The sequence below is a fragment of the Oncorhynchus mykiss genome, chromosome 12, assembly GCF_013265735.2.
Source record: "Oncorhynchus mykiss isolate Arlee chromosome 12, USDA_OmykA_1.1, whole genome shotgun sequence".
NCBI classification, from domain to species: Eukaryota; Metazoa; Chordata; class Actinopteri; order Salmoniformes; family Salmonidae; genus Oncorhynchus; species Oncorhynchus mykiss.
The window spans coordinates 30,930,524-30,947,613 of record NC_048576.1 but is presented as its reverse complement, the minus strand read 5'-3'; the positions used below and the strand labels follow the sequence as shown (position 1 = coordinate 30,947,613).

Below are 17,090 nucleotides of genomic sequence, written 5' to 3'. Positions count from 1 at the left end.
TTGTGTGTTAGTTGTGTGTTCTGTGTATGTTGTGTGTTAGTTGTGAGACATTTTTTGTTTATTTCCTTCTTGTTTTGTTTACGTACTGTATGTCACAAATATGTGAATGTGTGTACGTGTGTGTCTGTGTTTTTGTACATGTGTCTGTGTGTGAGCGTGTTCTATCTGGTCTGTTTTCCCCTACGGTCGTTCTGTCTGTGTCGATGTGTGTATCTTTGTGTCAACTAGCTCCCCTGTCTGTCTGTACCCATCTTTTTCCTTTTGATTTAATTTCCTATTCAAAACATGCCAGATTATCCTAGGGGCTCGTATAGTGCTGCAATCATCACTCACTGGTGTCAGCGGTAACTTCTCTAATGCCCTACTCCCTATCTAACATTCACTGATGGCTTTATATTGGGGCGCCATTAAGTTGATTTACACTAGCACTAGCATTTGACTGAGGAGCAATCTACACTCAGCAGGGAGGTGCCGGGCAGCTCTATAGCCAGCTACTGTAAGACTGACTGTCACCATGGTTACTAGGGGTCTATCTACTCCAGGCCCTTCATCCTCCACTCAATGCTAATTCATTACCTTATAAAGGCTCAAAACAGAAAAGGATAGGCCTTCTGTGTTAGATATTGGATAACTCATTTTGATGGTTTTCCCCACTGGAAAGCACAATAATGTAGCTAAGCATGGGCTTAGTGAGGGGATGCTAAAGTCTCCAGTTCAGTAGGTTAGCTAGCCTAGCGCAGAAGAGAGCGGAGCTGAGCAGAGTGTCCATGTCTTCTGAATGCAGCCTGAGCGTAGAAGATAAATATCCACAGGTGGCATAGCAGAGACAGTGTAATGACTGTTTCTCACATTGTTTGCTTCTTAATCATGCTAAAGAGAGTAGCAACGTGTATGCCTTTACGGTGCGCTAGAGGTGCACACCACCACAGATTTAGTTCAACTGTTCTATCTAGCTACAGTACCTAACTCTAGATTTGTACCTTTCTGTAAAGTATTAGTTTTCCTATGGCTCCTATAGGCAATACAGGATGGATTGGGTAACTGTCATCTATCTACAGTATGTTAAATATCCTAATAGTCAGTCAGTATCCCTGGTAGGGTCTGTATTTTAGAGCTGTGTTGGTTACATGCTGTTGGTTTTCCAGCAGTGTGAGAGAGCGAGCAAGGGGAACATGAGTAATGCTTTTGATAATATGTTCATAAGTGGAGAGTGGGAACATTGTGCTCTAATGCTTGTCAAATGCAATCATGCCTAGCGTCTAGCAGGTGCTAGAACAGTGTGATAATATTCACTTCACCTCGGAGAGTTTAAAATAGGAAAGTAGGTACACGCCCTCTGGAACACTCAGCTATGGATCGGTCCCAGGGACGAGGAACTAGGGTGATTTTATATTACTATTATTCAATGAGATTTATGTAAATGATTGCCTTTTATTTCCTAATTACAGGAAAAAGAGGTGTTGATATTATACTAATAGTAGGATATTGTAGTCATGGCACTTAGCAAGTCCCAATGAGTATAGTATTTTAATATGCTTTACAATCTCCAATAAATGTTGTCCTTGTCTTTCAGAATGAATCCCTGTCTGTCTCCATGGTTTCTGACACACTTAAACATCTCAAACTTCTAAAGTTTCACATTTCTCAGCCTCAAAATCATTTTAAGAGAGGTATTTCTCTTCTGTCTCCATTAAGGGCCTGCCAGCATACGACCAATGAAAAACCTCACCGCCATTGCTGGGCGGGACATGTACATTCACTGCCGCGTCATTGGCTACCCGTACTACTCCATCAAATGGCACAAGGACGCCAACCTGCTCCCCTATAACCACCGGCAGCGGGCATTTGAGAACAATGGCACGCTAAAGCTGTATGATGTACAGAAGGATGTGGATGAGGGAGAGTACACGTGTAGCGTGCTGGTCTCACCTTCTCTCTCCACCAGCCAAAGTGTGCACGTCAGTGTGAAAGGTACAGTATTCACTCAAACCTTTAACCTACTCAGTTAAAGATATAAATCAGGGGTCCCAACCTGTAGAGCTATCTGCGGGCTTTATGCTATGTTCATAACCAAGTAGCAAGGTGGTAATTACCAGTTGTGAGGTTGTAAATTCAGGCAATGGCATCTAGAATAGGCTACCTGTCACCCCTCTAACACACATGATTCTACTCATGATCTACTCAGAAGGACCTTGATTTGATGAATCAAGTGTGTTAGAGCCTCTTGTATAGGCACTTTACAGATATATGCCATAAAAGGTATATTCAGTAAAAGGTATGGCTCTTACAATCAAATCAAATTGTATTTTTCACATGCTTTGTAAACAACAGGTGTAGACTGACAGTGAAATGCTTACTTACAGTGCCTTGCAAAAGTATTCATCCCCCTTGGCGTTTTTGTTATTTTATTGAATTACAACCTGTAATTTAAATGGATTCACCCCCTTTGCTATGAAGCCCCTGAATAAGATCTGGTGCAACCAATTACTTTCAGAAGTCACATAATTAGTTAAATAAAGTCCACCTGTGTGCAATCTAAGTGTCACATGATCTGTCACATGATTTCAGTATATATTCACCTGTTTTGAAAGGCCCCAGTGTCTGCAACACCACTAAGCAAGGGGCACCATCAGCAAGCGGCACCATGAAGACCAAGGAGCTCTCCAAACAGGTCAGGGACAAAGTTGTGGAGAAGTACAGGTCATAGGTTATAAAAAATATCCAAAACTTTAAACATCCCACGGAACACCATTAAATCCATAATAAAAAGGTGGAAAGACTATAGCACCACAACAAACCTGCAAAGAGAGGGCCGCACACCAAAACTCACGGACCAGGCAAGTAGGGCATTAATCAGAGAGGCAAAAAGAGACCAAAGATAACCCTGAAGGAGCTGCAAAACCTCACAGCGGATATTGGAGTATCTGCTGAGCTTTATGGAAGAGTGGCCAGAAAAAAAACATTGCTTAAAGAAAAAAATAAGCAAACACCTTTGGTGTTCGCCAAAAGGCATGTGGGAGACTCCACAAACAAATGGAAGAAGGTACTCTGGTCAGACGACACTAAAATTGAGCTTTTTGGCCATCAAAGAAAACGCTGTCTGGTGCAAACCCAACACCTCTCATCACCCCGAGAACACCATCCCCACAGTGAAGCATGGTGGTGGCAGCATCATGCTGTGGGGATGTCCTTCATCGGCAGGGACTGGGAAACTGGTCAGAATTTAAGGAATGATCTTTAAGTCATACCACAGCTAAATACAGGGAAATCTTGAGGGAAACCTTTTTCAGTCTTCCAGAGATTTGAGATAAGGATGGAGTTTCACCTTCCAGCAGGACAATGACCCTAAGCATACTGCTAAAGCAACACTCGAGTGGTTTAAGGGAAAACATTTAAATGTATTGGAATAGCCTAGCCAAAACCCAGACCTCAATCCAATTGAGAAAATGTAGTATGACTTAAAGATTGCTGTACACCAGCAGAACCCATCCAACTTGAAGGAGCTGGAGCAGTTTGTCCTTGGGCAAAATCCCAGTGGCTAGATGTGCCAAGCTTATAGAAACATACCCCAATAGACTTGCAGCTGTAATTGCTGCAAAAGGTGGCTCTACAAACTATTGACTTTGGGGGGGGGGGGGGGGTGAATAGGTATGCACATATTTTGCATCTTCAAAGTGGTAGGCATGTTGTGTAAATCAAATGATACAACCCCCCCCAAAAAAATCTATTTTATTTCCAGGTTGTAAGGCAACAAAATAGTAAAAATGCCAAGGGGGGTGAATACTTTCGCAAGCCACTGTACGTGACCTTCCCAACAATGCAGAGACAAGTCAAAAAATAATATTTAAAAAAGTACATAAGTAATAAATACACAATAAGTAACTTGGTTATATAAGTAACCTGGCTATATAGACAGTGAAAAAGAGCTCCACCATGTGGTGGTCTCTAATAGAGGTGGTTTAGATGTAGGTGCAACTGCCCCCTCATCCCGGTAAGAAGACGGAAATGACCGGTAGGAGACAGGGATGCAATTCACACATTATTTCCACACTCAAGACAGGCACACACACACAGCAAACAGGAAGTGGACTAGGTGGAAGTGTTGTAGTGACAGTGAGAGTGGTTTGCAGGTCAGTGACACGCTAACACTAGCGTGTGTTGGGAGAGTACAGGGCTGCAGAAGAAATGGTCAATGGGTTGTGGCCCAGCCGTTGATGTGCAGGGCAGAGGTTTATGCTCCTCACTCTGCCACTGCTTGCTGAAGACTTACCCCGGACTGGGCTAGATTGTGTTTTTATACTTGTCCTGGTCACACCTGCTTATTGGACAGATGTACTGTGGAGATGCAGTTCAGCAGGATCAAAGGTGGTGATGGGCGGTCAAATGTCCTAATCAGAGGTCACTGGTTGTGGCATGTAACTGGAGAGCTCCAGAGATGCAAACAGAGTAGCCTATAAACAATGGGACCCCATCCCCCGCCTCTGCAGAGTCAGGGAGTCAGGCAGAGTTAGGTAGGCTACTTGTTTCAAGAGTTAGAGAGGGCTATGAGTTAGTTCATGAGAGGGACTGTAAGGGTTTTCTACACATGTGGTACCAGTGCTGAGTTGATGTGCAGGGGTACGAGGTAATTGAGGTAGATATGTGCATATCAAAATCAATCAAATTGTATTGGTCACATACAGATATTTAGCAGATATTATTGCGGGTGTAGCGAAATGCTTGTGTTCCTAGCTACAGCAGTGCAGTAGTATTTAACTGTGCAGTAGTATCTAAATCAATTCACAACAATACACACAAATCTCAAAGTAAAAGAATGGAATTAAGAAATATATAAATATTAGGACGTGCAATGTTGGAGTGGCATTGACTAGAATACATTAGAATACAGTATATACATATAAAATGAGTAAAATAGTATGTAAACATTATTAATAACCTCTCAGGGATAGGCGTCCCGCTAGCGGTGACTTCCGGTGAAACTGGAATTCAAATAAATTAAATTCTGGAATTCAATTCTGGAATTCAATTCAAATAAATAATGTAAAAATTATGGATATTAAACATTTAGGTACATACCAGTATCTTATATCGGTTGAATGTTTAAATTCTTGTTAATCTAACTGCACAGTCTGATTTACAGTAGCCATTACAGCCAAAGTATGCCAATGTGATTGTTTGAGGACGGCGCCCCACATCAAAATATATTTCCACCGGCACAGGTTTCATAAATTCACAAATGAATTTTCACTTACTTTTTGAAAATCTTCCTCTGTTTTGTCATCCAAAGGATCCCAGCTATAACATGTAGTGTCGTTTTGCTAGATAAAATCCTTCTTTATATCCCAAAAAGTCAGTTTAGTTGGCGCCATCGATTTGATAATCCACTTGTTCAACATGCAGAGAAACTAATCTGAAAATCTACCCCTAAACTTTGTTTCAACAAGTCAAAATACGTTTCTATTTACTCCTCAGATACCCTTAAATGTAATCAAACTATAATATTTCTTACGGAAAGAAGTGTGTTCAATAGGAAACTGATTTTAGCAGGTGCGTCTTGTCGAATTTCCAAGACTGTGTCCCTGTACTAAAACTGATATTTCTTATTCGTTTTGGAAGTTACAATCGTGAAACCTTGACCATAGACTGCTGACACCATGTGGAAGCCATAGGTATTGCATCCTGGGAACTATAACATTCCATTGTAAGAGCATGGTCTCTCAAAAACAAAATTCTGGTTGGTTTTTCTATGGATTTTCTCCTACCATATCTATTGTGCTATATTCTCCTACATTATTTTAACATTTCTACAAACTTCAAAGTGTTTTCTTTCCAATGGTACCAATGATATGCATATCCTGGGTTCAGGGCCTGTGCAACAGGCAGTTTGCTTTGGGCACGTCAGTCAGGCAGAAATTGAGAAAAAAGGGGCCTAGCCCTAAAGTGACCAGTGATCCTTTATTAAAGTGACCATTGATTCCATGTCTATGTCCATAGGCCAGCAGACTCTAAGGTGCAGGGTTGAGTAACCGAGTGGCAGCCAGCTAGTAACAATGACTAAGTTCAGGGCAGGTTACTGGGTGGAGGCCAGCTAGTGATGGCTATTTAACAGTCTGATGGCCTTGAGATAGTACCTGTTTTTCAGTCTCTCGGTCCCAGCTTTGATGCAGCTTTGATGGGGTGGCAGATAGCCTAGTTGTTAGAGAGTTGGGCCAGTAACCGAGAGGTTGCTAGATCGAATCTCTGAGCTGAGAAGGTACAAATATGTCGTTCTGCCCCTGAACAAGGCAGTTAACCCAGTGTTCCTAGGCTGTCTTTGTAAATAACTGACTTGCCTAGTTAAATAAAGGTTAAATAACTAAATAAAAACTGTACTGACCTTGCCTTCTGGATGATAGTGGGGTGAACAGGCTGTGGCTTGGGTGGTTGATGTCCTTGATGATCTACTACTGTTGTGTAGGGATAAAGTGACTAGGCAACCGGATAGATAATAAACAGTAACAGCAGCGTATGTGATGAGTCAAAAGAGCTAGTGTAAAAAGGGTCAATGCAGATAGTCTGGGTAGGTATTTAGCAGTCTTATGGCTTAGGGGTAGAGGCTGTTCAGAGTTCTTGCTGTGCGGTAGCAGAGAGAAATGTCTATGTCTAGGGCCTTCCTCTGACACCGCCTGGTATAGAGGTCCTGGATGGCAGCTGTAAAACATTTTGAGGATCTGAGGGCCCATGCCAAAACTTTTCTGTTTCCTGAGTGGTAAGAGGTGTTGTCATGCCTTCATCCTGACTGTGTTGGCGTGTGTGGACCATGTTAATTCCTTAGTGATGTGGACACCGAAGAATGTGAAGCTCTAGGCCCTCCGTTTCCTGTAGTCTCCCTCAACGTCTTGCTGACGTGGCACCACACAACCCATCCATCACGCTGACCCTTAACAGTCAGTCACTGACCTCCTCCCTATTGGCTGTCTAATTGTCTTCAGTGATCAACAAACTTAATGATGGTGTTGGAGTCGTGCGCAACCACTCAGTTATGGGTGAGGATGGGTGAGTACAGGATGGGACTAAGCACAAACACCTGAGGGGCCCCTGTGTTAAGGGTCAGCGTGGTGGATGAGTTGTTGTCTCCCCTCACCAACTGGGGGTGTCCTGTCAGGAAGTCCAGGATCCAGTTGCAGAGGGAGGTGTTCAGTCCCATGGTCCTTAGTTTAGTGATGAGCTTGGAGGACACTATGGTGCTGAGCTATGGTCGATGAACAGCCTTCTCACATAGGTGTTCCTCTTGTCCAGGTGTGGAGTGCAATAGAAATTGCGTCATCTGTGGATTTGTTGGGGCAGTATGCGAATTGGAGTGGGTCCAGGGTGTCTGGGATGATGGTGTTGATGTCAGCCATGACCAGCCATGACTAACATTGTAAAGAATCCCATCGTCAGCTGATCTGAACATTCACAGCCGCTATGCCAGTCTGCCAGTACACTACAGTACATAACCTCAGACGGCTCTCCCCACTGAGCACAGATGTCAATTAAACGTCTATTGCATGTTGGTTCAACATAATTTAATTGAAATGACATGGAAACAACAATGATTAAACCAGTTTGTGCCCAGTTGGTCTTTCCTCAATAATGGTGCTGCATAATTTGAAGTATCAGAAAGAACGTACCAATCGGAATCCTCTCTCACGGGTCTCGGCGGCGCCGCCACGTTAACATCTGTGCGAGGTGGGGGAAATCACGCCGACTGTGGCCCTAAACAAAGCCCAGAACAACGACATTCCCACTGTACCTAATTTGCCTCTCAGCTGCTTAGCATTCTGAGGCTGCGGAGAGGAGAGGAAAAGAGTGGGAATCCCCAGGAGCCCATTATTCTTACTTTGTTGAGAATTAAATAATTGTTGAAGTGTCGTTTATTTCAATGTTATTTTAAATCATGAATTCTTCAAAGCATCTGCTTCGCACCATGGCTATAGTGTCCCCAGAGAGAGAGAGAGAGACAGAGGAAGAGAGAGTGAGAGAAAGAGGGAACAAGGGAGAGGTAGAGGACAGCCAGCCTCTCCGCAAGGGGAAATGTAATTAATTTCTCTCTCTCATCTGCATCTCCATGGTGTTAAGCCATGCTATTAATACATTTAGAAACTAGATGGGGATGAGGATGGTTGATCAGAACTAACTAAGTTGAATCCTTGCTTTAAGATACAAACATAAATACCCTTTCCATAACTCTACCCGTCTCTTTCTCCTGCAGTTCCCCCCACCATCCATCCCTTCGAGTTCCCTCGTTTCTCTATTGGCCAACGTGTGTTCATTCCGTGCGTGGTGATGTCAGGTGATCAGCCTGTCTTCATCACCTGGCAGAAGGACGGTCGGCCAATCCCGGCCAGCCTCGGCGTAACGATCGACAACATAGACTTCACCAGCTCCCTACGTATCTCCAACCTGTCTCTCCTGCACAATGGCAACTACACCTGCATCGCACGCAACCAGGCCGCCACCGTGGAACACCAGAGTCAGCTCATCGTCAGGGGTGAGGAGGGGGAGGGAGAGGGGTGAGGAGGGGGGGGGGGGGTGAGGAAGGGGATGGAGACAGGTGAGGAGGGGAGAGAGGTGGGGGAGGTGTGAGGAGGGAGATGGAGAGAGGTGAGGAGGGAGAGGAGTGAGGAAGGAAGAGAGTTGAGGAGGGAGAGAGATGAGGAGGGGGATATAAAGCAGTGAGGGGATGAGAGGGTGAGGAGGGGAGAGGAGGGAGAGGGGTGAGGAGAGGAGAGAGGTGAGGAGGGAAGAGAGTTGAGGAGGGAAGAGAGTTGAGGAGGGAGAGAGGTGAGGAGGGGGATATAAAGCAGTGAGGAGATAAGAGGGTGAGGAGGGGAGAGGAGGGAGAGTGGTGAGGAGAGGAGAGGGGTGAGGAGGGAGAGGGGTGGGGGGGAAGAGAGTTGAGGAGGGAGAGAGGTGAGGAGGGGGATATAAAGCAGTGAGGAGATGAGAGGGTGAGGAGGGGAGAGGAGGGAGAGGGGTGAGGAGAGGAGAGAGGTGAGGAGGGAAGAGAGTTGAGGAGGGAGAGAGGTGAGGAGGGAGAGAGGTGAGGAGGGAAGAGAGTTGAGGAGGGGGATATAAAGCAGTGAGGAGATGAGAGGGTGAGGAGGGGAGAGGAGGGAGAGGGGTGAGGAGAGGAGAGGGGTGAGGAGGGAGAGGGGTGGGGGGGAAGATGTGGAGAGGGGTGGGAGGGGGAGGGAGGGAGTTGATGTGGGGAGAGAGGGGGGAGAAGGGTTGACACCACTCAAAGATATGAGTCGAGAACGTATTTGCTAGTTTTTCCAGTATTCTGCAAGAGTAAACTCTCTTCATATGTTCCCCTACAGTTGGAGTGGATCCAAATCAACCTACCGCTAGGCCTATGTTGGGTATAGCAAAAGAAAACCTTTATGCTAAAACATAATATAACCCTAAACCCAATAGCAGTGTTGCACATTCTGTTTTACTGTAATCTTTTAATGTTGTGATGTGAGATGCCACTTATTCCACTACTGGGCTAATATGCTAACCCACTCGCTAGCATTGGCTCTTCTTTTTTTCTCACACTTGGTGTGAAAATATAGCATTTCTAATTTGTGCTATTTAAGCCACAAGGTATTACAAACTCAAACTACAACACCATAACAGATTAACCCGTTTTAATTACCTTTTGTCTGTTGCTCTCCCAACCAGTCCCTCCAAAGTTTGTGGTGCAGCCCAAGGACCAGGACGGCATCTATGGAAAAGCTGTGATCCTCAACTGCTCTGCAGAGGGATACCCCGTCCCTACCATAGTGTGGAAGCACTCCAAAGGTAAATAGGCCAAAATATAAAAGAATTGTGTTAAGTAGAGAGTTAATGTTTTGACATGGAGTGAAACAGGGAGGTACTGCATGAACCTGTCCAAATAGAACACAGATGTTCCGTTTCCATTTCAAAACTTTTTGCTACAGTGTGCACTACTGAGCATGACCCAGGATTAATTAAAAGCTGTTCTTCTCCCTTCTGACCACTATGATGATATGTTTACACACTTGGTTCATGATTGAGGATAAATACCCTTCTGTAACTGTGCATCTTCCATTTCTACTCCTTTGACTATCTTGCTGAATTGCATAAACACAACATTGTCCTACGGCAAGCTTTTTTATTAAAGAGCATCTGTTTATGAGAGCCAACACAGCAAACACAGTGTCCACAGCCTTAAGGTTGAATTGTGAAAGCTCAGCGCTGCAACTCTAAACAAATGTAAAGAGGAAGAATCTTCTCACGTTAGCGTAAAGGAGGAAATGGAAATGTACTGTAGTTTTTGTTACTGCAAAACATCCATCCATTATGTAATAATTCTTCACAATTTGGTCATAAACTATGCAAGAGGTGTTTTTACATCTTCCCCTCTTCCTCTCTCTACCTCCCTCCACCTCTCCCTCTCTCCCTCTCTAGGTGCGGGGGTTCCCCAGTTCCAGCCTATAGCCTTGAACTCGGGCTTCCGTATCCAGGTACTGGTCAACGGCTCTCTGCTCATCAAACATGTGCTGGAGGAGGACAGTGGCTACTACCTGTGTAAGGTCAGCAATGACGTGGGAGCTGATGTCAGCAAGTCCATGTACCTCAACGTCAAAAGTAAGTCATCTGTCATGGCTGTATTTTTATTTTATTTTAAATTTTACCTTTATTTCACTAGGAAAGTCAGTTAAGAGCAAATTATTATTTTCAATGACGGCCTAGAAACAGTGGGTTAACTGCCTGTTCAGGGGCAGTTATCAGCTCAGTGTCAAATGGAAGACCCCCCCCCATCCTGAAACATTTGTTCTCCAATGTAATTAAAAAAAATAAAAAATCTAAACTCAGTGTCAAAAGTAAGATTCCTCTTCCAGTCAGGATTATGTACCTTAACCTCTTAAAGGGGGGTAACATATGGAATTGTTTTAAGAAATGATACCACGGATCATTTAGATATTTTATTTGAAGTTTAGGACCCCTTTCGGTATCAATTAGTTATATTTTGTATTATTTGGTAAAATGTTGAATTTGACCTTTACTATCATAGCCCAAAGAAAATAATTGAATAACACAATCATAAATGGCAAAAAAGACAGTCAAATGCATAAAGGAATAAGGTATTGAAGTGTGTCCTTTATCTTGGAGATATAAGAAAGCTCAGGATATATTTGAGTTTTTTTGGACATATACTTAACCCGTTATTTTTGTTGCCACAAAACTACCTTGTATGGGTTACCTTTAGACGAGTCAAAATGGAGCAAAACAGAGAGAGAGAGTCTCCCCTTTCCATAGTGGGGTCATAATAGTTTGTAGGCCAAACCGTTTGGACGCTACAGATGTTTTTGTGAGAAGACTGCTTTTCGGGTGTCACATGCTCCGACAAACACCGCTGTAGCTCTGCCACCTTCCACCGCAGATGGCCGACATAGGCGGATGAGACGCAACCCATGAGAGGCAACCCCTGCAAAAAAACCTGATATCTCTAGCTTAAATTGACAGATTTTAATGGGAATTTTTTATTATGTTACTTAGATTGACGCATGGTGCGTTAATAGACTCATAATTAAATATGGTATGCATGTGGGAGCAGAGGGTTGAAAGAAGTAAGGAGAGCTTGGAGAGATCTCACATTTGATTGCTTTCGTTATCCAATAACAACTGCTTTAATTTCACTTGCTGGACAAGAATATAGTATCATGCATTCAATTTATATTATATCATCCATAAGAAATAATTCCCCAAATATTTGGGGGAGATTATGTAATATTTGAAAGGGGCTGAAGGTGCTGAAAAAAATCTAATTAATTTAATTTAATTCAGAATTTTAATACAGTTAAATATTACACACACACAAATAAGACAGAGGGAGAAAGACAGAAAGAGAAGACAGAGGGAAATAGGAAGCAGAAGAGGAGGAGGAGGAGGAGGAGAAAGACAGACACACAGAAGAGAAGCCTATGGAGGGGAGGGGAGAGAGAGAAGGGAGAGACAAGGGAGGGTGACGGACGGGTAGTCCATCCCTCCACTCCCCCCCTCCCCCTCGGCCCTATTTTCCACATGGCAGCCTCTGCCTGCATACAGAGTTCAGAGCCTAATGGAGGGGAGCTAAGTCCATGGCCACTCAGCGGATAAACGCCTGTGTTTCTCTGAGAGAAAAAGAGAGCGACGGAGACTGGAAACGCTGCATGGTTGCTTTTGTGGGATATGTTCAGGCAGAAAGATACAGGGCCATGGTAGTGGTGGTGGTGTGGTGGTGGCACCACACTGGTGGCCTCTCTGTCACAGAGCACAGTGACACCAGTCACTTAACATTTAGCCATTTAACGCAACAAACACTACCCAACACTATACTGGACCACCCCACTGTAAATACAGAGCTAAAACAATGTGGCTCTTTGACATCCCTAGCACTCCATTCCCACACATGGAAACTCATACCAGCACAGACCACTAACATGACAAAATCAAACAGAAATGGATGCTCGGGAAGACTCCATGAAAAGGCTTTCATGAATGTCTCTAGTGAGAGCCAACATGTAGCCTAGTGCTTCCCCATGGGTCTCCCTTTAGATGTTAAAGTCTATGATTATACTATAAGTTGTGGCTGTAGATTTTTCCAATAGGAACACCTCCCTCTTCAGGTGAAAAAAGGAAACTGTCGAAAAAGTGAGGCCAGACTATTGTTTTCATCTTTCATGTTGAAGGAGTTCCCATTTGATGTTGATGTTGAATAGACTATGTAAACTGCACTGATTTGTAATATGAAGGAGGAACTGTTGATTGTCCTAAATCAACATAAACATTTTTAGCCAAAGTTTCTGGGTAAATCAGGTTCTTAGTGGGTCTGGGAGGTGTGTGTTGTTTATGTGTACAGTTGCAGTCAGAAGTTTACATACACCTTAGCCAAATACATTTAAACTCAGTTTTTCCCCGTTAATTCCTGACATTTAATCCTAGTAAAAATTCCCTGTCTTAGGTCAGTTAGGATCACCACTTTATTTTAAGAATGTGAAATGTCAGAATAATAGTAGAGAGAATGAGTTATTTCAGCTTTTATTCCTTTCATCACATTCCCAGTGGGTCAGATGTTTACATACATTAAATTAGTATTTGGTAGCATTGCCTTTAAATGGTTTAACTTGGATCAAATGTTTTGGGTAGCCTTCAACAATTTTCACACAATAAGTTGGGTGAATTTTGGCCCATTCCTCCTGACAGAGCTGGTGTAACTGAGTCAGGTTTGTAGGCCTCCTTGCTCGCACAAGCTTTTTGGAATTGAGGTCAGGGCTTTGTGATGGCCACTCCAATACCTTGACTTTGTTGTCCTTAAACCATTTTGCCACAACTTTGGAAGTATGCTTGGGGTCATTGTCCATTTGGAAGATCCATTTGCGACCAAGCTTTAACTTATTGACTGATGTCTTGAGATGTTGCTTCAATATATCCACATAATTTTACTTCCTCATGATGCCATCTATTTTGTGAAGCGCACCAGTCCATCCTGTAGCAAAGCACCCTCACAACATGATGCTGCAACCTTCGTGCTTCACGGTTGGGATGGTGTTCTTCGGCTTGCAAGCTTCCCCCTTTTTCCTCCAAACATGAAGATGGTCATTATGGCCAAACAGTTCTATTTTTATTTCATCAGACTAGAGGACATTTCTCCAAAAAAGTACGATCTTTGTCCCCATGTGCAGTTGCAAACCGTAGTCTAGCTTTTTTATGGTGGTTTTGGAGCAGTGGCTTCTTCCTTGCTGAGCAGCCTTTCAGGTTATGTCGATGTAGGTCTCATTTTACTGTGGATATAGATTATTTTGTACCTGTTTCCTCCAGCATCTCCACAAGTCCTTTGCTGTTGTTCTGGGATTGATTTGCACTTTTCACACCAAAGTACGTTCATCTCTAGGAGACAGAACGTGTCTCCTTCCTGAGAGGTATGACGGCTGCCTGGTCCCATTGTGTTTATACTTGCGTACTATTGTTTGTACAGATGAACGTGATACCTTCAGGCGTTTGGAAATTGCTCCCAATGATGAACCAGACTTGTGGAGGTCTTCAATTTTTATCTGAGGTCTTGGCTGATTTATTTTGATTTTCCCATGATGTTAAGCAAAGAGGCACTGAGTTTGAAGGTAGGCCTTGAAATACATCCACAGGTACATCTCCAATTGACTCAAATTATGTCAATTAGCCTATCAGAAGCTTCTAAAGCCATGACAGCATTTTCTGGAATTTCCAAGCTGTTTAAGCACAGTCAACTTAGTGTATGTAAACTTCTGACCCATAAGTGAAATAATCTGTCTGTAAACAATTGTTGGAAAAAAATGACTTGTGTCGTGCACAAAGTAGATGTCCTATAGTTTGTTAACAAGAAACTTGTGGAGTGGTTGAAAAACGAGATGTAATGATTCCAAACTAAGTGTATGTAATCTTCCGACTTCAACTGTACGTGTATGTTTGTGTACGTGTATGTCCTTGTGTGTGTGTGTATCTCTGTACGTGGCATGTGTGTGTGTGTATCTCTGTACGTGGCATGTGTGTGTGTGTATCTCTGTACGTGGCATGTGTGTGTGTGTATCTCTGTACGTGGCATGTGTGTGTGTGTATCTCTGTACGTGGCATGTGTGTGTGTGTATCTCTGTACGTGGCATGTGTGTGTGTGTATCTCTGTACGTGGCATGTGTGTGTGTGTATCTCTGTACGTGGCATGTGTGTGTGTGTATCTCTGTACGTGGCATGTGTGTGTGTGTATCTCTGTACGTGGCATGTGTGTGTGTGTATCTCTGTACGTGGCATGTGTGTGTGTGATCTCCTGCTGCACTCCTAAGGCTGGGCTGGGTGCTCATGTAATTCCAGTCACACAGTGTGGGAGCTTATACCCTTGTAGCTGTTATCTGGTCAGAGCAGAGTGCCTGTCTGTCTGTCTGTCTGTCTGTCTGTCTGTCTGTCTGTCTGTCTGTCTGTCTGTCTGTCTGTCTGACTCAATCACTCATGTAAAACTCTCACACAATTCCTCAAAAACACACACACACACACACACAGTACATGTACCAGGACACGTACACTTACGAACAAGCACATGCACACTCATATGGATAAACACAATTATACACTGTACATCAGTAGAGGCTGCTGAGGGGAGAGCGGCTCATAATAACAGCTGGAACTGAGTAAATGGAATTGCATCAAACACATTGAAACCATGAGTTTGATGTATTTGATACCATTCCACCGACTCCACTCCAGTCAGTACCAGAAGCCCGTCCTTCCCAATTAAGGTGCCACCAAACTCCTGTGCACTACACACTTAAAGCCTTACATCTAGACACACACAGCAGAGTACCCACATGAGTGGGAGATTTTCATCGCTGTGTAAATTTTTGGGACATAGGCTGCTCAGTATTGTCTGCACACACACACACACACACACACACACACACACACACACACGCGCGCACACTCGCGCACACGCACACACACACAGACAGATGTCCCTCTGCGTTGTGTGTGTGTGCCGTGCGTGCATGTATGTGTCTGTGTGTGAGCCTGTGTGTTCTCCCTTAGGTTGAGCTGGTCTCCCGGATCAGGTTGTTGTTTTGATCATTGTGCGGTCGGATCGAGGCAATCGGGTGTTGGTTGTGTCTGCCGGTCCGGCTCTCAGGAACGTGAGCCTCCCTGGGAGCCCTGCTCCCCTTGTCTCCTATGGATCAGTGTGCTTGTGCCAGACGAGACCCTCGTTAACCCACAGGGCCTGTCCTCTGCTGACCAGGTGTAGTGTTATATACTGTACCCACACCAGACTGTATCCTCCTCTCCATACATGTAGGCACTAAGCATGCTGCAGACTAGCAGGTGTAGTGTTATATACTGTACCCACATCAGACTGTATCCTCCTCTCCTCTACATAGACGGTAAGCATGTAGCAGTACAGGCTGGAGCAGTACAGGCTGTGCTGTACTGGTGTGTGTTGTTTATCCAGGCCATATGACACCACTGCTGCTTGGGAAGCTGCTGCCACTTAAGAGGCTTAGGTGTAAATTAGAGCAACACTGGAAGTGACGGCTGTAAAGTGGTCAGGTGATATACAATACTGGATGAGCTTCTGACTGGGTGATCACTCATAGAGGTTTACCTGGCTGTGTTACTGGAAAATACACACATATAGGCACACACACACACACACACACACACACACACACACACACACACACACACACACACACACACACACACACACACACGGGCTATTACTGAAGAATCATGGTCCTCACAGGCTGCTACTGTAATTCAGCGGTTTAGACAGATTCCATTCGGCCAGGCTATTGTGGCGGACGCATGGGGAAATTAATTGCAGCTGTTGTGATGTCATAGTGAGACGTTTTCATTGTTATTAGTGTCTGTGCATAGGCTAATGCCTAACCATAATACACCATGCATCAACACATTGGAACGCTGTCACAGACGCCCACAGCCAGCAGAAATAGCTTATGTTGCACTAGCAGTATTTTCACAGCTTTATGTGTGTGCGTGCGTGCATGTGTACATTCACAGTATTCATACTTTATATATCATAGGTTCAGAATATTTGGCATATTGCCTAGACACGTTAACACTTTATTCTACCTTCCTTAAAAGTACCCATGCCCTTATTTTGATTTTGTGCAGCTGAGGGAACCAAAAACATTTGAACCCATTCCCCTGTCTAAATGACTACAGTCTCTACTGTATACTGTACGTACCTCCACTGATGCAATTGACTGGATGCATCACTAATCCAGAGTAGGTTGGTTTTATCAAAGTGGGTCAACAGCCACTTAATGTTTATCAGTGCCAATTAGGATCAATTAAGGGCAATACACTCATAACGCTCCGAGACACAATGATGAGAGCACGCACATAATGAGACTTAATTGGTGAAAAACAGCATTGTTGCCTGGTCGCCAAGCTCCCAATCACCCAATCAGACAGCTTCCCTCAGACACTGGAGTATAGAAAATAATCATTCTGTCTCTCTCTCTCTCTCTCTCTCTCTCTCTCTCTCTCTCTCTCTCTCTCTCTCTCTCCTTCCTCTGTTATAGCCAACTCCCCAC

At 43.9% G+C, this 17,090-nt stretch overlaps 1 protein-coding gene across 5 annotated transcripts in view; it reads left to right on the top strand.

Annotated features, from left to right (window-relative positions):
- The window catches only part of LOC110537435 (Down syndrome cell adhesion molecule homolog), a 136,727-nt gene that overhangs the window by 84,175 nt on the left and 35,462 nt on the right, over positions 1-17,090 (top strand). For 3 of the 5 annotated variants that reach the window (XM_021623481.2, XM_021623476.2, XM_021623477.2), the window contains exons 8-12: positions 1,696-1,971; positions 8,234-8,512; positions 9,345-9,386; positions 9,691-9,810; positions 10,441-10,620. In XM_021623481.2, the coding sequence (XP_021479156.2) occupies positions 1,696-1,971; positions 8,234-8,512; positions 9,345-9,386; positions 9,691-9,810; positions 10,441-10,620 (897 nt within the window). The remainder of the gene's footprint in view (positions 1-1,695; positions 1,972-8,233; positions 8,513-9,344; positions 9,387-9,690; positions 9,811-10,440; positions 10,621-17,090) is intronic. The other 2 variants (XM_021623479.2, XM_021623480.2) reach the window with 1 other exon arrangement.